Source organism: Heptranchias perlo, chromosome 35 (assembly GCF_035084215.1).
Source record: "Heptranchias perlo isolate sHepPer1 chromosome 35, sHepPer1.hap1, whole genome shotgun sequence".
NCBI classification, from domain to species: domain Eukaryota; kingdom Metazoa; phylum Chordata; class Chondrichthyes; order Hexanchiformes; family Hexanchidae; genus Heptranchias; species Heptranchias perlo.
In genome coordinates this window covers 13,806,751-13,831,139 of record NC_090359.1, presented here as the reverse complement: position 1 = coordinate 13,831,139, position 24,389 = coordinate 13,806,751, and the positions used below count along the sequence as shown (strand labels likewise).

Here is a 24,389-nt window from a genome sequence, read left to right as displayed (position 1 = left end):
GCGAACAGCATCACCAGCCACGCCATCCACCTCTGACACGTGGAGCTCCACAACACAGTGCTGTGACACATCCACTTGCACAGCAGGAGGGAGGGCAACCGCAGAGAGAGATGCGTCGCAGAGAGCACTACCCTCGCCACGGGGTCCACAGACCGAGGCTCAGCTTCCTGGACCTCTCTGAGCAGCAGTGCACACGGAGGCTCAGAGTCACTCGACATCTGCAGCCTCCTTCATGCCGAGCTGCTCCCGGCTGGCCCGAGCACCATCTTCTTACCTGTCGCTGTCAAAGTCACCACTGCCCTCAACAACTTCTCCTCCGCATCTTTCCAGGGTGCCACCGGGGACATCGCCGACATCTCTCAGTCATCTGCACAAAAGAGCCCTGCAAATACACCTACACCCAATCTGCAGTGACACAATGGGTGGCATCAGTTGCGGGTCTTAGTGATCCTCAGGAAAGGGCATTATTGCACAAACCAGACAAGATTCGCAAAGACGTGGCAGTAATGGTGACAATATAATATAATATGTTATGTGAGTTGATCAGAAATTAAATATCGGTAAACACCATGACAAACCCTCAAACACCCTTGTGCTTCCCCTTCATGCTCACGACACGTTTGCCTTACGCTTCCTACTGCACATATGTGATGCATGCCCTGTGGCTGCAGCACAGGTAGTGGCAGGTTGAGTGAAGCTGACCGTGAAAGAGATGCACGAGAGGGTGAGTATGAGATAGAGCCATGATATTATATGAGGATTGGGTTGAGTGGTAGTGGCGGGATGAGTACTGGGAGGTGAGTAAGTGCAGGTAAGATGAGGATGAGGTTTGAGTGGGTGTGAGGGGTGATGTGACAGAGTAGTGTTGGCTGTGCAGAAGGAGATGTGGGGTGGGGGCGGTGATGTGGCAGACAGAGGGGAGGGGAATGAGTAAGTGTACTCACTTCGGCCGGCCTACTGAGGTCATTGGAGCGCCTCCTGCACTGTATGCAGGTGGGCGATATGTTGGTGGTGCTGGTGACCTCCTCTGCCACCTCGAGCCAGGCCTTCCTGGTGGCAGAAGCAGGCTGCTTCCTCCCGCCCGCCGTGGGGAAGATCTCTGTCCTCCCCCTCCTCCCCACCCCATCCATTGATACCTGGTGTGAAGCATCATTAAACTGGGAGCTGCCTTCCCCCTGGGCTGCTCCATTCTGTAATTTTTTCTATTTTCTGCAGCATCAGTCAGTGGAGGATTGCCCCTTTAAATAGAGCTCCTCCAGCTGACAGACCTTGCTGCGCATGCGCAGTCCGCCCGACGCGCAGCTTTGCAGTGGGAAACCTGTGAGCACAGGTAAGTGGCTCCAATTAGCCTGCGATTCCGTGCAGAGCACACTGATTTCACCGGGTGCGTTACCCACGCGCTCAGTCGACCCCCCGCTGAGAACCCGCCGCCCTCCTAATATCGAGCCCAATACTCCAGTTGTGGCCGAACCAGTGTTTCATAAAGGTTCAACTTAACTTTCTTGCTTTTGTGCTCTATGCCTCTATTTATATGTTAATGAGGAGTCCATGTTGGGCTGCTTGGACGCCATGAAACCCACCACCGTGAAACCGACAACTGGTGTTTACGCAGCGGGGTGGGGACACGTTCCCCATTACTTGATTTTTAAACCCCCCCCCCCAATCCCCAGACCCTCTTCCGCCGGTCGTGGGAGGGTGGGCGGGGGGTTTAATATCGAGGCCAATAGAACTGTATATCGGGCGGGGCCTGGAACGGGCGATAAAAACCAGACCGCTGGTTTTGAGCCACCGCTCAAGTAAAATCCTCCCCCCATGATGTTTATAATGAAGTAAAATCTAATAATTATAACCGTGTTCTGTTATAATTCAATGAAACAAAACTGGTCTCTGCTGCAACAGATGTTCGAGACACTTGTAAAACCTCCAAAAACCCGTCACATCTTCAGCAAAGGAGAGAAAAGGAGAAATAGTGAACCCCGCCTCTGACTAACGTCCCATCCTGTCTGACACTGTTCACTATCACACCGCCCCTCAACAATACAGCTTCACAGATGCTGCAGGCTGATCGGTGGAATGGAAGCTCATGGAATTGATGCAGATCTGAGGTTCTCTCAATCTTCTCTGAAGCAACAACTTCCAGCACCTTCTCCCAGCAATGCAGGTACCTGACCCACCTGTTCAGTCAATAGCTTTAATGTGACCAGGCTGTTATTTTAGTTTCACTGCGGTGCTCTGCGGACAGGAATGTCCCATTTTATTCTCACCTTTTGAACTCGTGCCAGTTTATCTCTGAGATTCTTGAGAGTTTCGGAGCGGCACCGAAGTCACAAAGGGCCACGGAGGTTCCAGGTAGGAAGCCTGTTCTCCTCAGAGTTTGCTGATCCGGGACACGGTCCTGACAGCGAAATATTAAGGATCGGAGGGCTCTCGTTTTAGGGAGGAGGGTGAGCGAGGATTGGAGCTGCGGGTTTGCCATCCAGTTACTCTGGCAGGAAACAGTGGGTGAGAGGCCCTAATGGGAGCTGCATTGGACGGGATTCCCTCAGGCTTAAATATTCAGACAACGCTCACTGACCGGCTCCTACAGGAAGAATGACCGCTCGGGCCAGCGACCAGAAACATCACCGATGTCAATAAAACAGTGTTCAGATCTGATTGAAGTGAGGGTAAAGGAGGGTTTTTTTGCGGGAGTAGGGGGGAGATATTTTAGGCACATCGTGGATTTTTCTATCCGCATATGTATTTGTTTTCTTTAGTGTGTGTCTATGGTAACTCAACCTGGCACTATATTTCGAGCAGTGCTAGCTCTCAGTGAGCCAAAGCATACTGTTGTCCTCCTGTAACCTTCCATGGCCTTTTCATTTCTGCACTCCCAGGATCAGTAGCACTAGCCTTTGGTGACTGATGTGAACCTTATCCTGTTCAACATCATGTTTTGAACGTTACTTATGTACAGAACCAGGAACCTGCCGCTATCGGTGGTTCACATAACTGTTGTGGTCTGCAGTGACTTCCTGATTTGACGACATGGTCATGGTCTAGAACAGAGGTTTCCTGAGCATCAGGAGAACAAAGGGAAGTTGCAACATCGTTACTGAGAAGGTTTTATTTTTTTCCTTACCAGCTGCTGATTATTTCACGACTGTTTCATTAAAATTCATATTTTGCAAATAAGAATTGATCAAAGATACTGTTACGGCCCTGGAAAGGGATGGTGTGTTTGAGGTTTCGAGGACAGAATCTATTTGGCGAGAGATAAGGAAAAACAGAGGAGTTGTTACACTGCTGGGTGTTTACTGTGGACCACCAAATAGTGGGAAGGAGATGGAGCAAATTTCAGATAGATGTTAACGCAATAGAGTAGTGACAATGGGGGAATTCAATTATCCGAACATAGACTCGGGAAGAAACAGTGTAAAGGGCAAAGAGGGGAAGGAATTCCTGAAATGTGTAAAAGATAACTTTCTTGTATGTTTCCAGTGCAATGAGGAAGGAAGCAGTGCTGGATCTAGTTCTGGGGAATAAAGTGGGGCAAGTGGAGCAAGTTTCAGTGGGAGAGCATTTGGGAAATTGTCATCACAATATTATTAGGTTTAGAGTAGCTGTGGAAAAGGACAAGGAAAAACGAATGGTGAAAATACTCAAGTGGAAGAGGGTGAATTTCAGTGAGTTGAAAATGGATCTGGCCCAGGTGGATTGGAAACAAAGATTGGCAGATAAAACAGTAAATGAGCAATGGGAAATCTTCAAAGGTGAGATAGTTCGGGTACAGAATGGATGCATTTCAATGAGGGGGGAAGGAAGGGCATCCAAAACCAGAGCTCCCTGGGTGACTAAAGAAATAGAAGTTAAAAGGAAACAGAAAAAGGAGGCTTATGATAAATGTCAGTTTCACAATACAGTAGAGAATGAAGCTGAATACAAAGAGAGCAGAGGAGAACTGGAAAAGGAAATAAGAGGGGCAAAGATAATATTTGAGGAAAGATTAGTGGGAAACAAACACATAAAGAGCAAATGTATAGTCAAAGGAAAGGTCGGGTTGATTAAGGACCAAAAATTAAATTGTCGTGTGGAGTCAGAGGGAATGACTGATGTTCTAAATAAATACTTTGCATCTGGATTCACCAAAGAAGAGGATGGTGCCAATGTTACAGTGAAGGAGGAGGGCTAGAAGAATTAGATCGGATAAAAATAGATAAAGAGGAGGTACTTAAAAGTTTGGCAGCGCCCAAGGTAGAAAAGTCACCCGGTCCGGATGGAATGCATCCTAGGTTGCTGAAGGAAGTAAGGGTGGAAATAGCAGAGGCTCTGGCCACAATCTGTCAATCCTTCTTGGATATGGGAATGGTACCAGAAAGACTGGAGGGTTGTAAATGTTACACCCCTTTTCAAAAAAGGGGAGAGAGGTAAACCCGCTAGCTACAGACCAGTCAGCCTAAAGTCCGTGGTGGTGAGACGTTTAGAGACAATAACCCGAGACAAAGTTAACTGTCACTTGGAAGAACATGGGTTACAGTTCCATTCGCAACCCTTCAGATAATGAAGCAGTCCGTGCCCGCATGCAACAAGACCTGGACAACATCTAGGATTGGGCTGATAAGTGGCAAGTAACATTCGCGCCAGACAAGTGCCAGGCAATGACCATCTCCAACAAGAAAGAGTCTAACCAACTCCTCTTGACATTCAACGGCATTACCATCGCCGAATCCCCCACCATCAACATCCTGGGGGTCACCATTGACCAGAAACTTAACTGGACCAGCCACATAAATAATGTGGTTACAACAGCAGGTCAGAGGCTGGGTATTCTGAGGCGAGTGACTCATTTCCTGACTCCCCAAAACCTTTCCACCATCTACAAGGCACAGGTCAGGGGTGTGATGGAATACTCTCCACTTGCCTGGATAAGTGCAGCTCCAACAACACTCAAGAAGCTCGACACCATCCAGGACAAAGCACCCAGCTTTATTGGCACCCCATCCACCACCCAAAACATTCACTCCCTTCACCACCGGCGCACCTTGGCTGCAGTGTGTAGCATCCACAGAATGCACTGCAGCAACTCGCCAAGGCTTCTTCGACAGCACCTCCCAAACCCGCGACCTCTACCACCTAGAAGGACAAGGGCAGCAGGCACATGGGAACAACACCACCTGCACGTTCCCTTCCAAGTCACACACCATCTCGACTTGGAAATATATCGCCGTTCCTTCATCGTCGCTGGGTCAAAATCCTGGAACTCGCTACCTAACAGCACTGTGGGAGAACCTTCACCACACGGACTACATCGGTTCAAGAAGGCGGCTCACCACCACCTTCTCAAGGGCAATTGGGGATGGGTAATAAATGCCAGCCTTGCCAGCGACGCCCACATCCCATGAACAAATAAAAAAATAATGACAGCCAACACGGATGTGTTAAAGGAAAATCGTGCCTGACTAACTTCATTGAATTCTTTGAGGAAATAACAGATATTTGATGAAGGTTGTGCAGTTGATGAGGTACATATGAACTTTGAAAAGGCATTTGATAAAGTGCCACATAATAGACTTGTTCGCAAAATTCAAGCCCGTGGGATTAAAGGGGCACTGGCAGCATGGATACAAAATTGGCCGAGAGACACAAGCAAAGAGCAATAGTGAACAATGTTTTTCAAACTGGAGGGCAGTCTATGATGTTCTCCCTCAGAGGTCAGTATTAGGACCACTGCTCTTTTGGTATACATAGAATCATAGAATGGTTACAGCATGGAAGGAGGCCATTTGGCCCGTCGAGTCCATGCTGGCTCTATGCAAGAGCAATCCAGCTAGTCCCACTCCCCTGCCCTATCACGGTAGCCTTGCAATTTTTTTCCCTTCAAGTACTTATCCAATCCCCTTTTGAAAGCCACGATTGAATCTGCCTCCACCGCCCCCTCAGGTAGTGCATTCCAGATCATAACCACTCACTGTGTAAAAAGTTTTTTCTCATGGTTCTCTTGCCATTAATGACCTGGACGGGTAAAGGGGGCATAATTTCAAAGTTTGCGGATGACACAAAACTTGGAAATGTAGCAAACAGTGAGGAGGATAGTAAGAGACTCAGGAGGACATAGACTGACCGGTGTAAGAGGCAGACACAAGGCAGATGAATTTGAACTCAGAGTAGTGTGAAGTGATGCATTTTGGAAGGAAAAAGGAGAGGCAGCATAAAGTAAATTTTAAAGGGTTTGCAGGAACAGAGAGACCTGGGGGTTCACTTCCACAAATCTTTGAAGGTGGCAGGACAAGTCGATAAGGCTGTTAACAAAGCATAAAAAATCCTTTGATTTATTAATAAAGGGAAAAGGTACAAAAACAAGGATGTTCTGGTAAACATTTATAAATCACTGGTTAGACCTCAGCTGGAGTATTGTGTCCAACTCTGGGCGCCACATTTCAGAAAGGATGTCACAGCCTTGGTGAGAGTGCAGAGAAGATTTACCCGAATGTTTACAGGGATGAGGGAATTCAGTTATGTCGAGAGGCTGGAGAAGCTGGGATTGTTCTCCTGAGAACACAGAAGGTTAAGGTGAGATTTAATAGAGGTGTTCAAAAGTTTTGGTAGGGTAGATAAGGAGAAACGGTTTCCATTGGCAGAAGGGAAGGTAACCAGAGGACACTGAAGATAATTGGCAAAAATAGTGCCAGTGGGGAATAAGGAGACATTTTTTTAATCAGTGAGATGTTATGATCTGGAATGCACTGCCTGAAAGGGTGGTGGAAGCAGATTCAATAGTATCTTTCAAAAGGGAATTGGATATATATTTAAAAGGGAAAAAATGCAGGGCTACAGGGAAAGAGCAGGAGAGTGGGACTAATTGGTAGCTCTTTCAGAGAACTGGCACAGGCAAAATGGGCTGAATGGCCTCCTTCTGTGCTGTATCATACTATGATTCTAAGAACAATAATGTTGCTACCCGCTTATCATCCAGTAAATGTACTGTCTGACGTGATACTGAAAAATATAGGTTACAGGGTGAACCACACAGGATAGAAAGGGAACGAGACAAATAATCAGGTGCCATAGACAGATGAAAAGGTTTACTAGATAGGGGAGAATGTGAACTGGACACGAGAAAAGCTCAACTGACAGGTGAGGAAGAGAAGTGAGTAGATGAAGGAAACAGATGAGAAGGCAAACTAGACAGGTGACACGGTGACCCAGACGGGTGAAACGGTGACCCAGACGGGTGAGACAATGAACAAGACAATTGAGAGATTAAATATTCAGGTGAGACGGTGACCTGGACAGGTAACATGGTGACCCAGGCAGGTGAGACATTAACGATTTAGGTGAGAGGGTGAACCAGACAAGTGAGAGATGATTGATTCAGGTGTGACGGTGAATGAGGCAGGGGATAGATTAATGATTCAGGTGATAAGGTGACCCAGATAGGTGAGAAGATGAAAGAGACCAGATAAACGTTAAACTAAACTAACCAGGTGCGAAGGTGAACGAAACATTTGATTTTGAGACCCACACATATGAGAAGGTGAATCATACACATGAGAAGAAAAACTTGGCCGGTGAGAAAGTGAGCTCGAAAAGTGGGAAAGTGAATCAGATGTAATAGATGTTGAACCAGATTAACTAAGAAGATGAACTTTGACTGGTGACTAGGTGAATTACACAGCTGAGACGGTGAACTAGACAATGCAGCAAGTGAACACGATGGTGATTGGAACATGCTCTTTCGGAGTGTTGCTTGGTGGATCGCACGTCTCCAACTCTCTCAGTCCTCAGCTCTCATCATGGCGGAGATGAGCCCTATATTCTGGGATCTGAGGTCAGCTGTAACGATCAAAGAGCCAGGTGCTTCTGAGACTTTTAGGCAACATTTCCAGGTCTTCGGACGACAGGCTGTGAGTATCCTGGATGTGCCGCGTGCCGTCAAGCCTGACCACATGCCCAAACTGCGACTAACGTCCTATGTCACACCACTGAATATAGTAGATGAAGCATTGACGCCACTGGTTCACTGTATATCAATGTTTGCCTGGTGTGCTTGCGAGACAGTTCAAGTCTCTGATGTATACAGGAGAATTGGAATGATGCAAGTTTAATACAAGCCAAGCTTTGTTGGAAGCGGAAGATCTGATGACCATATCTTCTTGTTCATGTCCATCACCTGGCGCATCAGAGTAATCCTGCATCGCATTTCTGGGGTGATTGAACATGACTCGTGGGAATTCCTTCACCCAATCCACAGTCTTAGCTGAAATCTTTAGATTAGGTCGATGCTGGAGAAAGTGGCTGAGTGACTGGATGTGAGTCTACCGGTTAACTTGTCAACCCAAGGGGCCAATTAGAAAGTCAACTGGATGAGTGAGAAGTTGAACAAGACAAGTAAGAAAGTGAACTAGCCAGGTAAGAAGGTGAACTAGACAAGAGATAAGATTGAATAGGCTGGTGAAATGATGAGCTAAGCAGGTGAGAATGTGAATTAACAGGTGAGTATGTGAACTGTTCAGGTGAGTAGATAAACCAGACAGTAAAAAGGTGAATTAGCAGGTGAGAAGGTGAAGAAGACGAGTGCGATGGTGAACAGGGCAGTTGGTCTACACGCGAGATAGTGAATTAGTAAAGTGAGAAGGTGAAACAGATGAGGGAGGAGGAGGCCTATACAAGTGAGAAGGTGAATTTGTAAGTCCGGAATCTGAACTGAACAGGTGATGAGGTGAATTTGATAGGTTGGCAGGAGAACGAGAAGGTGAGTTACTCATACAAGTGCGAATGTGAGATACACAGATGAGAAGATGGAAGTACACAAGAGAAAAGGTATGTGGGAAGGTGACATAGAGAAGTGAAAAGGTGAACTGGTTGGATGAAAAGGTGAGGCATAAATGTTCAGAAGGTGAACTAGACAAAAGTGAGTATGGACTTCACAGGTGAGAGGATGACCTGGACATCTCTGAAGGGCAACTAATACACGAGAGAAGGTGAGCTGGACATAAGCTGAACTGGGAAAGTGACAATGTTCCTTGGCGTGTGAAAAGCAGAACTGGATAAATGAGGTGGTGCAGTAGACAGATGTGAAGATAAGCCAGATGAGTGAGGATGTGATGTGCACAGCTGGGAAGATGAACCAGACAAGGGAGAGCGTGAACTTGGCAGTTGAGAAATTGCAATAGAAAGGTAATGGGTCAGAATTTACGGTCAGAATTTACTGTCAGAATAATGGTGAGGTTAATGACTCTCACTGTTGTTTATGTGCAAATCGCACAGCAACTGCAGGTGAGGGGCAGATGCTTGGATCAAAATCATAGAATGATACAGCACAGAAGAAGGCCATTCGGCCCATCATGCCTGTGCCGACTCTTTGAAAGAGCTGTCCAATTGGTCCCTCTCCCCTGCTCTTTCCCTATAGCGCTGCAAAATTTTCCCCTTCAAGTGTTTATCCAATTCCATTTTTTAAGTTACTATTGAAATTACTTCCACCACCTTTTCAGGCAGTGCATTCCAGATCATAAAAACTCGCTGCGTAAAAACATTTTTCCTCAACTCACCTCTGGCTCTTTTGCCAATTACTTTAAATCTGCGTCCTCTGGTTACCGACCCTTTGACCACTGGACACAGTTCCTCCTTCTTTACTCTATCAAAACACCTCATGATTTTGAACACCTCTATCAAATCTCCCCTTAACCTTCCCCGCTCTAAGGAGAACAATCCCAACTTCTCTTGGCAAACTCTTCCTTAACATATGGGGTGGCAGGGGATTAAAGAGTCCGCATCAGTGGATATTCCTTAGAATATTATTTTAGGAACAGTACCGAAAACAAATTGCTGATCCGACTGGAGAGCGACCCTCGAGTGTTAAACACGAAAATCCGGAAGTTGCTGTCCGAGATGCAGCACGAAACAACATCTCGCTGTCTGACTGTCAGTTACATTGAACAGCGTGAAGTTCCTGTATTTGTGTGGGTGATAGGAACTAAACTCACCACAGAAAGTTAGGGCTTGTCCATTTCAGTCTAAGTACCGATTTTAATGGTGTGATAAATCTTAATTACTGCCAATCTACCTCTCTGGCACTGAAAATTAACTTTTACCAGTGTGGAGTCTCATTCTTTCAGCTGTTAATTGTTGGAGATTTTTTTTTTAATTAAATTTTTGTTTTGCTTTTTTCTTTCTGTCTCTTTTTTTCTCTCTCTTAGTCCAATCTTTCATTTCCCTCTTTATTTCACTTTCTGTAACTGATTTGACATTGAATTCACTATTCTAACTTACATTTCCTGGTTCGGACTCTGCACTGTTCATTAACGATGCTTTAATCCGATTGATTAAGGAGATACACAGTTGCTTGTCCTGTTCACAGAGGTCCCACGTGCCCTGCAGAGGGCGCCGCGCTGTTTGGCTCTCTCACTTACAGCAACTTGCTGTACAAAAGCTCATGGAAACGGAACGGGCACAGGCAAGTCTAATGAACGATGGACGCCGTTTGTTCGCTGGCTACAGTGAATTGTGGCCCATTACGGTGAACTGGGAAGGGGAGAATGTGACCGAGGCACATGAGGATAAGCAGAGAGGACAGAAGGTGAACTACGCCGGGTGACGTGGGTTAAAATCACCCCTTTTCAACTTACGCCCGAGTGGCAAGTTGACAATGTACCCCAATATCTCGAAGTCTGGGGGGTCATTTTAAATTTCAGCGATGATGTAAAATGGGCGGGAGTATAATGGGCGGTGGATCTGATATCACCCGTTTTACACCATCGCTAAAAGTTAAAATTACCCCCTGGGCTTTTTCCAAACAGATCAAGCCCAGTATCCCCAGCATTCCCGAAAATCATAAACTCCTCACACCCAAATACTTCAACTGTCCTTCATCAAACACCGTCTCTCAATACGGGACAAAACATTTCCTGATTACCAAATCCATGGCCTTTAAATGATAAGTTCAGTGCTCACTTCCTCCTTCACACAAATAGTTTGTGATACGCGTCACCAACAAATTATTTCTGATGCTAATTATTTTAGTTGCTCTTGAAAGTTTCCTAAACTCCTTTGATTTAAATGATCAGCCCAGAGCCGTGTACGTTCCAGTATTTGTTGTATTTTTTCATTCGTCAAACCATTTCTAATTTTAGATACCAAGAAACCTGCCTCCTGGAAAGTGCTGGCAATAGTCCTTCTGGTCATCTGTTCTGCTCTAAAAGCAGCACTTGTTTCACAAATAATAACTGGTCAGTAAAATTAATTTTATTATTTTTCTCTTCATCACTCATTCCTAATTCATCCTGGTTCACACTGTTGGCCCAACGGGGGAGGAGGGATCATTAGAGCTGTCTCTATCCCATCAAAATAATCCCAGGAAATGTACAGCACAGGTTAGATACAGAGTAAAGCTCCCTCTACACTAACCCATCAAATATTCTCAGGGCAGGTACATTGCGGGTTAGATACAGAGTAAAGCTGTCTCTACACTGTCCCATCAAACACTTCTAGCTCAGCTGCAGCACGAATTACAGAGTAAAGCTCCCTCTACACTGCTCCATCAAACACTCCCAGGGCACTACACCACATGTTCGATCCAAACAGTTTCCCTGTGAAATGCGTCCCAGACTGATACACTTCAGATTTAATATGGAATAAATTTCCTCAACAATCGTTCCTTATCAGGTAGAGCACGGGTTAGATGCAGATTATCATCTTCATTACAGTGTCCTGTAAAGCAGGTTAGAAGCAATGTAAAGTCTCGAGATACAGTTTTTCCCCACAACATTTTCCAACTGTTGCTATCGTATTATTGAAGTCCACAAATGCCTCTCAATATTTGCAATGTTATATAATTTCAAAGGATTTCAGAAACAGTGAAGCTTTGGAGCAGAAATTGCTCGGAGCGGCGAACCAACAGCGCTCGCCGCTCCATAGATTTATACGAACCCTCTAACTTACCGCCGTCTTTTCTTCGGGCACTTCCTCGAATAGGAAGTGGAGAAGAGTCCAGCGTCAGTTCAAGCGAAGCTCCGACCCTGGGAGAAGCAAGAGGGTCGATCTCTCCCCTCGCCCTGTCAGATCACAGCACTTTTGTCAAGTCGCGTGACTCTCTCTGCAGACTTAGGAACTTAGGAACAGGAGTAGGCCATTCAGCCCCTCGTGCCTGCTCCGCCATTTGATAAGATCATGGTTGATCTGTGATCTCACTCCATATACCTGCCTTTGGCCCATACCCCTTAATACCTTTGGTTTCCAAAAAGCTATCTATCTCACATTTAAATTTAGCAATTGAGCTAGTATCAATTGCCGTTTGCGGAAGAGAGTTCCAAACTTCTACAACCCTTTGTGTGTAGAAATGTTTTCTAATCTCGCTCCTGAAAGGTCTGGCTCTAATTTTTAGACTGTGCCCCCTACTCCTAGAATCCCCAACCAGCGGAAATAGTTTCTCTCTATCCACCCTATCTGTTCCCCTTAATATCTTATAAACTTCGATCAGATCACCCCTTAACCTTCAAAACTCCAGAGAATACAACCCCAATTTGTGTAATCTCTCCTCGTAACTTAACCCTTGAAGTCCGGGTATCATTCTAGTAAACCTACGCTGCACTCCCTCCAAGGCCAATATGTCCTTCCGAAGGTGCGGTGCCCAGAACTGCTCACAGTACTCCAGGTGCGGTCTAACCAGGGTTTTGTATAGCTGCAGCATAACTTCTGCCCCCTTGTACTCTAGTCCTCAAGATATAAAGGCCAGCATTCCATTAGCCTTACTGATTATTTTCTGCACCTGTTCATGACACTTCAATGATCTATGTACCTGAACCCCTAAGTCCCTTTGGACATCCACTGTTTTTAACTTTTTACCATTTAGAAAGTACCCTGTTCAATCCTTTTTTGATCCAAAGTGGATGACCTCACATTTGTCTACATTGAATTCCATTTGCCACAGTTTTGCCCATTCACCTAATCTATCAATATCGCTTTGTAATTTTACGTTTTCATCTACACTGCTTACAATGCCACCAATCTTTGTGTCATCGGCAAACTTAGATATGATACTTTCTATGCCTTCATCTAAGTCGTTAATAAATATTGTGAATAATTGAGGCCCCAAGACAGATCCCTGCGGGACTCCACTCGTCACATCCTGCCAATGTGAGTACCTTCCAATTATCCCTACTCTCTGTCACCTTTCGCTCAGCCTAAGTCCGTACCTTTCCCTCGATTCCATGGGCTTCTATCTTAGCTAACAATCTCTTATGTGGGACCTTATCAAATGCCTTCTGGAAGTCCATATAAATAACATCCATTGACATTCCCCTGTCCACTACTTTAGTCACCTCTTCAAAAAATTCAATCAGGTTTGTCAGGCACGACCTACCTTTCACAAATCCATGCTGGCTCTCTCTGATTAACTGAAAATTCTCGAGGTGTTCAGTCATCCTATCCTTAATTATAGACTCCAGCATTTTCCCCACAACAGATGTTTGGCTAACTGGTCTATAATTCCCCGGTTTCTCTCTCTCTCCTTTCTTAAAAAGCGGAGTGACATGTGCAATTTTCCAATCTAGAGGGACAGTTCCTGAATCTAGAGAACTTTGAAAGATTGTAGTTAGGGCATCCGCAATGTGCTCACCTACTTCCTTTAAAACCCTGGGATGGAAACCATCTGGTCCTGGGGATTTGTCACTCTTTTGTGCTGTTATTTTCCTCATTACTGTTGCTTTACTTATGTTAATTTTATCGAGTCCCTGTCCCCGATTCAATATTAGTTTTCTTGGGATTTCCGGCATGCTATCCTCTTTTTCGACTGTAAATACTGACGTAAAGTAATTGTTCAACATGTCCGCCATTTCCCCATTGTCAATGACAATATCCCCACTTTTAGTTTTTAAGGGGCCAACACTGCTCCTGACCACCCTCTTTTTCCTAATATAACTACAAAAGCTCTTCGTATTGGTTTTGATATCCCTTGCGAGTTTCTTTTCATAACCCTTACTATCTGTTTTGTGACCCTTTGTTGATCTTTGTATCTTTCCCATTCGCCAGGATCTGTGCCATTTTTGCCTTTTTGTCTGCCCTTTCCTTATGTCTTATACTGTCCATGGCTGTTTTTTTTGGCAAGTAGAGTTCTTGCCCCTCAGGGGTATAAACTGATTCTGTATCACGTTAAATGTTTCTTTAAACATTTCCCACTGATCGTCAGTCGTTTTACCCATTAACAGATTTGCTGTTTACTGTGGACAGTCTCTGTCTCATCCCATTGAAGTCGGCCTTGCCCAAGTCTAGAATCTTAGCAGCTGATTCACTTTTTTCCCTTTCAAACACTACATTGAACTCGATCATGTTATGATCACTATTGGATAGATGTTCACGCACAGTTAAGCTGTTAACTGAATCTGGTTCATTACTCATTACTAAATCTAGTATGGCTTGCCCCCTTGTTGCCTCTAGGACATACTGCTGTCGAAAACTATCCTGGACTCACTCAAGAAATTCACTACCTTTCTGACAGTTGCTAGTCTGCTTTTCCCAATCAATGTGAATGTTAAAGTCCCCCATTAAGACCACTATGCCTTTCTTACACGCTTGTCTAATCTCTGCATTTATACAATCTAGCACTTCAGAGCTGCTGCCAGGGCTCCTATATACAACTCCCACTATAGTCTTAGATCCTTTCCTATTTCTCAGTTCAACCCATAAGGTCTCTGTTGGCTGCTTACCTCTCGTTATATCCCCCTTTATCATTGAAGTGATTTCATCTCCAGTCATTGAGGCTACTCCTCCCCCTCTTCCATTTTCCCTATCTCTCCTGTAGACCTTTTTACCCGGTATATTTAGATCCCAATCCTGACCATCCTGCAGCCATGTCTCAGTAATAGCTATCATGTCATACCCTCCAATTTGAATTTGAACCAGTAGTTCATTTAATTTATTCCTTATACTCCGTGCATTTGTATATAGAATTCTTAGTTGGGCTACACCCAAGCCTGACCTTCAGCTTTGATGCTGGGTTAATCACCTTACACCTTCTAGTTTTAATTTTATCTGTTGTGCCTAAAGTACACTTTCTTTCCGCTGCTCTACGCTTTTCCCCTTCACTTGTTCTTGAACAAATGTTTTTTAACTATTTGTATTATAAATTTCCCCTGGGTATTCCCCTCTCTTGCTGCTCTCAACTTTATTCCCTTCTGACTCCCCGCTCAGGTTCCCATCCCCCTGCCACTCTAGTTTAAACCTTCCCCAACAGCACTAGCAAACACCCCCGCGAGGACATTTGTCCCGGTCCTGCTCGGGTGTAACCCGTCCCGCTTGTACAGGTCCCATCTTCCCCAGAACCGGTCCCAATGTCCCAGGAATCTAAATCCCTCCCTCCTACACTATCCCTGCAGCCACGCATTCATCCTGTCTATTCTCCTGTTCCTATACTCACTAGCATGTGGCACTGGTAGTAATCCTGAGATCACTACCTTTGAAGTCCTGCTTTTTAATTTATCTCCTAACTCCTTAAATTCACCTTGCAGGACCTTATCCCTTTTTTTACCTATGTCGTTGGTACCAATATGGACCACGACGACTGGCTGTTCACCCTCCCTCTCCAGAATGCCCTGCAGCCGCTCAGTGACATCCTTGACCCTAGCACCAGGGAGGTAACATACCATCCTGGAGTCACATTTGCGGCAGCAGAAACGTTTATCTATTCCCCTTACAATTGAATCCCCTATCACAATAGCCCTGCCACTCTTCTTCCTCCCCTCCTGTGCAGCAGAGCCACCCGTGGTGCCCCAAACTTGGCTCTTGCTGCTTTCCCCTGATAAGCCATCTCCCCCAACAGTATCCAAAGCAGAATATCTGTTTGAGAGGGAGATGGCCCCAGGGGATTCCTGCTCTACCTTCCAACTTGAAAACCAGGAAGTGAAAGGTGCAACATTAAAATCATTGTAGAATTGTTATAATCAGCGACAAAAGAGAGCGTAAGAAACAATTTAATTAAATAAGAGACAGAAGGGAAAAGTAAAAACAATAAAGTTTTTTTTTTAGTGACCAAAAACTATGAAAATAAGGACTAATGAGACTCCACATTTTTAAAAGTTAATTTTTAGTTGTTTGGCAGTCATTAAGACTTACTGCACTGTTAAAACTTAGTTTAGATCTGGTATTTTTAAGCGTACCTGTTTTGTAGCGATATTAGTTTATTTCCAGCTGGGCAGATAATCAAGTTGGCGCATTTTCAATGATTTCTCTGATTGCAGCGGGCGATATACCTTTAATTCAAAGCTGTCTTATCGCCGGCGAACCAGTAGGAGTAAGTTCTGGATTTTCACGCTTCACTGTGCATCTGTGAACACTGAAACTTGCTCCTCCATTTCACCACTAACAACGGAGAGTGCTACTGAGCTCACAATAATTTTACAAGCAATTTCTGCCCCAATATATCACCAAGCTTGTTTTATAGTTTATCTTAGGTTCCGTGTTTATTTCACGTTAATTGTGAGTTATTTTTGACATTGTAAAGAGTTTCTCATTATTTTAAGGCTATTTCGTTAACAAGGAACTTGAGAAAGTGAACGGCAATTTTATACACCTCCAGGAAAAATACATGCAACTTTGGATGAGGTTTTGTGATCAGAATCGTGCTCCAGGTATGTATAATAATTATTCATATTTTAGGAATCTATTCATCCTTCCACCTATTGACGTAACCAGCCACTCATCCATGTCCCCACCGATTCATTCCCTTATCCATACATATACACCCATTTGGTTATTAACTTGTTTTTTTGTCTGTCTGGCTGTCTATCTATTATCCATCTATGTATCTATCAATCTATGTATGTATGTATGTATGTATATATGGTCCTGCTAAGAGAATGTCAGAAGTTGGGAACTAAATTAAAAAGCAGAACCTCAAGGATGGTTACCCCGGGATTACTACACGAGCCATGAGTTAATTGGCATAGAGATAGACAGATCAGGAAGGTGAATGTGTGGCTGAAAGACTGGGGTGGGAAGGAGGGGTTCCATTTCATGGGACACTGGCACCAGTACTGGGACAAGAAGGAGCTGTACCGTTGGGATGGGCTCCACCTGAACCGGAATGAGACAGTGTCCTAGCGGAAAGGATACATAGGGCTATCAATAGGACTTTAAACTCGTAGGACGGGAGGAGGGATCTGGGGAAGAGAACATAAGTCTGAAGGAAAAAGAAATAGGAAATGAGAGAAAAGGTCAGACCAAGTTAAGGAATATCAGTAACAAACGGTCAGGGAACAAATACAGTTACAGAACATGAGTGCAAAATGACTTAGAAACAAAGGGATGGGAACAATTACTGAAAACAAATTAAATTGCCTGTACAGCAATGTGTACAGTGTCCGAAATAAAACGGGGGAATTGGAGTCAATAATTCATAGCGAGGAGCCAGATGTGAAAGGGATAACTCAAACATGGTTACAAACGGAACAGGAATGGCAGTTAAATATTGCAGGGTATAATGTATTTAGAAAGGAGAGAGAAGGAAGGTGGGAGGGTTTGGGGTAGCCATACTAATTAGAGACAACATAATGGAAATAGAAAAAAGGGACATAAGTAACTTTAGGATAGAAACTAGATCCTTATGGATTGAGACAAAGGATAAGAAGGGATCGATCACGTTAATAGGGGTATTCTACAGACCACCTAATAGTGGAAGGGAAGTGGAGGAAGAAATATGTACGCAAATCTATGAAATGAATAAAAAGCATCGAATAATAATGATGGGAGATTTCAACTACCCCTAAATAAACTGGCAAGAAGAGAGGCAGGGAAAGGAGAAAGGGGAATAGAGTTTTTACAGTGTGTACAGGACTCCTTTCTTATCCAGTATGTGAGAAGCCCAACAAGAGAGGAATCGCTGCTGGATCTACTAATGGGAAATGAACTAGAACAGATAAGGAAAGTAAGAATTGGGGAACATCTTACAATGTTCACAACACACAAATGTTACACCCTCGTTCAAAAAAGGGTGTAAATATATACCCGGCTAAGACAGGCCAGTCATTTTAACCTCGGTGGTAGGGAACATTTAGAGACGATAATCCGGGACAAAATTGATAGTCACTTGGACAAGTGTGGATTAATTAAGGAAAGCCAACACGGATTTGCTAAAGGCAAATCGTGTTTAACCAACTTGATTTGAGTTTTTTGATGAGGTAACAGAGAGGGTTGATGAGGGCAATGCGATTGATGTTGTGTATATGGACTTTCAAAAGGCATTTGATAAAGTGTCAGATAATAGGCTTGTCAGCAAAATTGATACCCATGGAATAAAAGAGGCAGTGGCAGCATGGATACGAAATTGGCTAAGTGACAGGAAATGGAGAATAATGGTGAACAGTTTTCGGACTGGAGGAAGATGTACAGTGTTGTTCCCCAGGGGTCGGTTCTAGGACCACTGCTTTTGTTGATATATTAATGACCTGGACTTGGGTGTACAGGACACAATTTCAAAATTTACGCTTGGCACAAAACTTGTAAGTGTAGTAAACAGTGAGGAGGAGAGTAATAGACTTCAAGAGGACATAGACAGGCTGGTGGGATGGACGGAAACAAGACAGGTGAAATTTAATGCAGTGAAGTGCGAAGTGATACATTTTGTCAGGAAGAACAAGGAGAGGCAATATAAACTAAATGGTACAATTCTAAAGGGGGTGCAGGAACAGGGATACTTGGGGGTATATGTGAACAAATCTTTGAAGGTGGCAGGACAGGTTGAGAAAGCAGTTAAAAATGCATACGGGATCCTGAGCTTATGAACAGAGGCAAAGAGTATAAAAGCAACGGAGTTAAGTTGAAACTTTATTAAATACTGGTTCGGCCACAACTGAAGTATTGTGTACAATTCTGGGCACCGCCCTTTAGGAACGATGTGAAGGCCTTAGAGAGGGTGCAGAAAAGATTTACCAGAATGGTTCCAGGGATGAGGGACTTCAGTTACGTGGATAGACTGGAGAAGCTGGGGTTGTTCTCCTTAGAACAGAGACGGTTGAGAGGAGATTTGATAGAAGTGTTCAAAATCATGAAGTGTTTAGATAAAGTAAATAGAGAGAAACTGTTCCCATTGGCAGAAGGGTCAAGAGCCAGAGCCAGAGATTTAAGGTGATTGGCAAAAGAACCAAAGGCGACATGAGGAAATTTATTTTTACTCAGCGAATAGTTATGATCCGGAATGCACTGCCAGAAAGGGTAGTGGAAGCAAATTCAATTGTGGTTTTCAAAAAGGAATTGGACAAATACTTGAAGGGAAATAATTTGCAGGGCTGCGGGGAAAGAGCGGGGGAATCGGACTAACTGGATTGCTCTTACAAAGATCCAGCACTGGCTCGATGGGCCAAATGGCCTCCTTTTGTGCTGTAATGATTCTATGGTTCTATCTTGGCAATAATGATCATAACATAATAAAGTTTAAAGTAATGATTGAGAAAGACATAATAAGACAAAGGCCAAAGTAATTGACTGGAAAAAAAGCGAGTTTTGAGGGGATGGGAGTGGAACTACGGAAGGTAAACTGGAAAAAAATTAGACAGACAAAGAAATGGGACAGCAGTGGGTAATAATCAAAACGGTGATCAATAGAGTTCAGGAGAAATATATACCTCTGAAAATCAAAACGGTGATCAATAGAGTTCAGGAGAAATATATACCTCTGAAAAGCAAGAACAAACTCGCCAGTAATGAAACACCATGGATGAATAAAGAAATAAGGGTAAAATTGAAACTAAAGAAACATGCATACACAAATGACATAGACAATGAAGGAGAGGATGACAAAAGGGAATACGAAGAGGTTAGGAAATAAGTAAAACAAAACAATTAGGAAAGCAAAGAGGAACTGCGAGATTAATTTATCAAAAAATATAAAAACAAATAGTAAAGTATTCTACAGGCACATAAATAACAAAAGGAAAAACAGAATAGGGATAGGGCCACTAAGGGATGCACAAGATAAACTCACAGGTAATGACAGCAAAATGACAGAAATATTGAGTAGTTACATTGCCTCCGTATTTACCAGGGAAACTAACAAGGTGGACAGGACATTAGAAGAAGTCGAAAAAGATATTTAAACACTTCAGATAGAAAGGGGTGAGTTAATTGATAAACTAATTAAACTTAGGGAGGATAAGACCCCTGGTCTGGATGGATTGCATCGGCGAATATTAAAAGATGTTAGGGAGGAGATAGCAGAGGCACTGTTACATATATATAAATTCACTAGAAAAAGGAGTAGTGCCAGAGGACTGGGAGACAGTTAATGTTATTCCTATATTTAAAAAGGTAAATGGAATAAGTCCAGGCAACTATAGACCAGTTAGCTTAACGCTGGTGGTAGGAAAGATAATGGAATCTTTACTTGAAGATGTAATAGAAAGACATCTGGAGAATGAAAATATAATAAAGAATAGTCAGCACGGATTTCAGAAGGGAAAGTCATGCTTGACCAACCTTATTGAATTCTTCGAAGAAGTAACAGAAAGAGTAGACAAAGGTAATTTAGTGGATGTAATATATTTGGATTTCCAAAAGGCCTTTGATAAGGTGCCACATTGTAGACTCATGGCTAAGGTCAGAGCAGGTAGAGCCACGGGACAGGTAGCAGAATGAATAGCAAGTTGGTACGAAACAGAAAACAGAGCAGCAGTTAAGGGTAGCTACTCAGACTGGCAAAAGGTTGGAAGTGGTGTTCCACAGGGATTCGGGAATTGGAAGTACAATCTCAAAATTTGCGGATGAACCAAATTGGGGGGTGTAGTTAATACAAAGGAAAAATGCATCAAAATGTAAGAGAACATTAATAAACGTGCAGAATTGGCATGTAATTAGCAAATGAATTTCAATATTGGTAAGTGTGAGGTGATGCATTTTGGTAGGAAGAATAAGGAGGCCACATACTGCTTGCATAATCAGAGTCTAAATGGGATAGAGGAGCAAAGGGATCACGGGGTACAGATACACAAATCATTAAAAGTAACAACGCAGGTTAATAAGGCTTTAAAAAAGGCAAATCAAGCACTAGGGTTCATTTCTATCTGCCCATCTATTTCTCTCTCTATCTATCGCTCTATATAATCCAATTGTTTCTCTATCTCTAGTGAAATATGCCAACAAAACCTGTTGTCTTACAGAGTGTGATGAGATATTTTGTCCAAAGGAATGGAAGTTTTTTAACGGAAGTTGTTACTTTTTTTCAACTGAACGACGAAATTGGACTGCAAGTGCCAAGTATTGCAGTGGGAATAAATCCCATCTTGTGGTGATCACTAGTCAAGAGGAACAGGTGAGAGTTCATCGTACCGTGAGAATATAATATCACTTTAATTAGACCAATGATTATGGGGTAGATATTTCGATCCTGTACTCGTCAGCCTGCGATGTTTGATTTCATTAAATAAATGGATGAAGAACTGTGTGCACAGGAGCAAAGAAGTGGAATTTCCCCACTGGGTAGATTTTGTCTTCACCATCTGAGTGGTATCGGGCGGTGTCTATAACGGGTGCTCAGGACTGGCGGCAGGTCAAATATCATCCCGTAGACTCCCTCGGCATGGTGAGGAATTAATTCGGCTTAGCAGTAGTGTTTTCATTTCCATCGTCTTCAATGGCGGGGTGTGAAACGAGCGTGGCGTGAAACGGGCGGCCGATTCACTATCACTCGGTTTGTGCCACCGCGCAAGAGGAATTTATCCCCCGGTATTTTCACACTGCCAATGATTTTGCGCTCTCACTTCCTGTAGGGTCGTACAAAACAAAGTTAAGAGTTCCAGTGTTACACACGGTTGATTCTCACACTCACACTTATGCACTCTCACACACACACACACACTCACACTCAAGCAGTCTCACTCACACACTCAAGCACTCAGTCACACACACACGCTCATACACTCAGACAGACATTGGTACGCTCTCTCACACACGTGCTCACACACAAACTTATTTTCTAACTAACTAATAAGAGGATCCTAGCAGGAGCCTATTGCCTTATAAAGAGAAGACCATTCTGTTGTGTAGTCTATCTGCCACTGTCTCTATTTCTACCTCCTTCTCTATCTCTGTCTCTCTGCGTTGTAGCCTTTCTTTTGTCTTCTATTGTGTCAATATATTTACAGTTATTCATCTCTTCTTCCTCTTACCTCGATGACCCGTACATTCTTCTTCCCTCCGCTCTATCAATCTGCACTGGGTTTAAATCAAGGGTCATCATCTCCTTGTGGTCATGCTCATTATCCGCAAGATCTAAAACCGTGGACTCCTCAGGTCTCTCCGAATTTTCGGTTCCAGCCTTAGCTCAGAGTTAGCACTATCGCCTCGAAGTTGAAAGTTCATTGGTTTAAGTCCCACTCTAGAGACGTGAACACGGAATCCAGTCTGATACTCCTGTACAGTACTGAGGGAGTGCTACACTGTCGGAGGTAACGTCTTTCAGATGAAATGTTAAACCAGAGGAGAACATAAGAGGGGCAAAGAGAGTGTATGAGAATAGATTAGCGGACAACATAAAATGGAACCCAAAAGTCTTTTGTAAACATATAAATACTAAAAGGGCAGTCAAAGGAAAGGTAGGGCCGATTAGGGTACAAAAAGTAGATCATCGTTTGGAGGCAGAGGGCATGGCTGAGGTACTAAATGAGTACTTTCCATCTGTCTTCACTAAAGAGGAGGATGCTGCCAATGTCACAGTAAAGAAGGAGATAGTAGGGAAATTGGATAGGATAAAAATAGATAAAGAGGAGATGCTGAAAAGGTTGGCAGCACTGAAAGTAGAAAAGTCACCTGGTCTGGATGGGATGCATCCTCGGATGCTGAGGGATGTAAGGGTGGAAATAGCTGAGGCTCTAGCCACAATCTTTCAATCCTCCTTGGATAGGGGAGTGGTGCTGGAGGATTGCAAATGTTACACGCCTGTTCAAAAAAGGGGAGAGGGATAAACCCGGTATCTACAGGCCTGTCAGCCTAATGACGGTGGTGGGGAAACTTTTAGAGACAATAATCTGAGACAAAATTAATTGTCACTTGGAAAAATATGGGTTAATAAATGACAGACTGCCCGGATTTGTTAAACTCAAATACTGTTTGACTAACTCGATTGAGTTCTTTGATGAAGTACCGGAGAGGGTTGATGAGGGTAGTGTGGTTGATGTGGTGTATCTGGACTTTCAAAAGGTGTTTGATAAAGTACCGCATAATAGACTTGTTAGCAAAATTGAAGTCCATGGGATTAAAGGGGCAGTGGCAGCTTGGATGCAAAATTGGCTAAGAGACAAAAGTAGAGAGTATTGGTGAATGGTTGTTTTCCAGACTGGAGTGAAGTACACAGCCATGTCCCCCAGGGGTCGTTATCAGAACCACTGCTCTTTTTGATCTATATTAATGACCTGGACTCGTGTATACAGGATATAATTTCAACGTTTGCAGATGACATGAAACTCGAAAATGTAGTAAATAGTGACGATGATAGTAAAAGGCTTCAGGAGGACAGAGAGAGACTGGTGAAATGGGTGGACACATGGCAGAGACAATTTAAAGCAGAGAAGTGTGAAGTGATACATTTTGGTGGGAAGAATGAGAAGAGACAATATAAACTAAATGGTACAATTTTGGAGGGGGTGCAGGAACAGAGAGACCTGGGGATCTTTTGAAGATGGCAGGACAAGTTAAGAAGGCTGTTAAAAAAGCATATGGGATCCTGGATTTTATAAACAGAGGCATAGAATACAAAAGCATGGAAGTTCTGTTAAACCTTTATAAATCACTAGTTAGGTCCCAGCTGGCGTATTATGTTCAATTCTGAGTACCACACTTTAGAAAGGATATCAAGGCCTTAGAGAGGGTGAAGAGGATATTTACTAGAATGGTACCAGGAATGCGGGAATTCAGTTGCATGGAGAGACTAGAAAACATAGGAACAGGTGTAGGCCATTCAACCACTGGAGCCTGTTCCGCCATTCAATGAGATCATGGCTGATCTGTATCCTAACTCCATCCACCCGCCTTGGCTCCATAATCCCTTAATACTCTTGGCTAGCAAAAATCTATCGATCTCAGATTTAAAATTATTAATTGAACTAGCATCTACTGCTTTCTGTGGGAGAGAGTTCCTCACTTCTCCAACCTTTCTGTGAAGAAGTGTTTCCTAAAGTCTCCTGAATGGCCTGGCTCTGATTTTAATGATAGGCCCCTTTGTCCTAGACTCCCCTACAAGCAAAAAAGGTTTCTCTCTATCGACCCTATCGATTCCTTTCATTTCCTAAAACCCTCAATCACATCACCCTTTAACCTTCTATACAAGCTAATACAAGCCTAATGTATGTAATCTCTCCTCATAATTTAACCCTTGGAGCCCTGGTAACATTCTGGTGAATCTGCGCTGCACTCCTTCCAAGGCCAATATATCC

At 43.6% G+C, this 24,389-nt stretch overlaps 1 protein-coding gene across 3 annotated transcripts in view; it reads left to right on the top strand.

Moving 5' to 3' along the window:
* The window catches only part of LOC137302085 (CD209 antigen-like protein E), a 57,414-nt gene that overhangs the window by 8,417 nt on the left and 24,608 nt on the right, over positions 1-24,389 (top strand). Inside the window, exons 2-5 of one of the 3 annotated variants that reach the window (XM_067971770.1) lie at positions 1,900-2,161; positions 11,109-11,204; positions 16,491-16,598; positions 21,120-21,271. In XM_067971770.1, coding sequence (XP_067827871.1) covers positions 2,074-2,161; positions 11,109-11,204; positions 16,491-16,598; positions 21,120-21,271 — 444 coding nt within the window. In that variant the 5' untranslated portion in view covers positions 1,900-2,073. Of the gene's footprint in view, positions 1-1,899; positions 2,162-11,108; positions 11,205-16,490; positions 16,599-21,086; positions 21,272-24,389 lie in introns of all 3 variants that reach the window. The other 2 variants (XM_067971769.1, XM_067971771.1) reach the window with 2 other exon arrangements.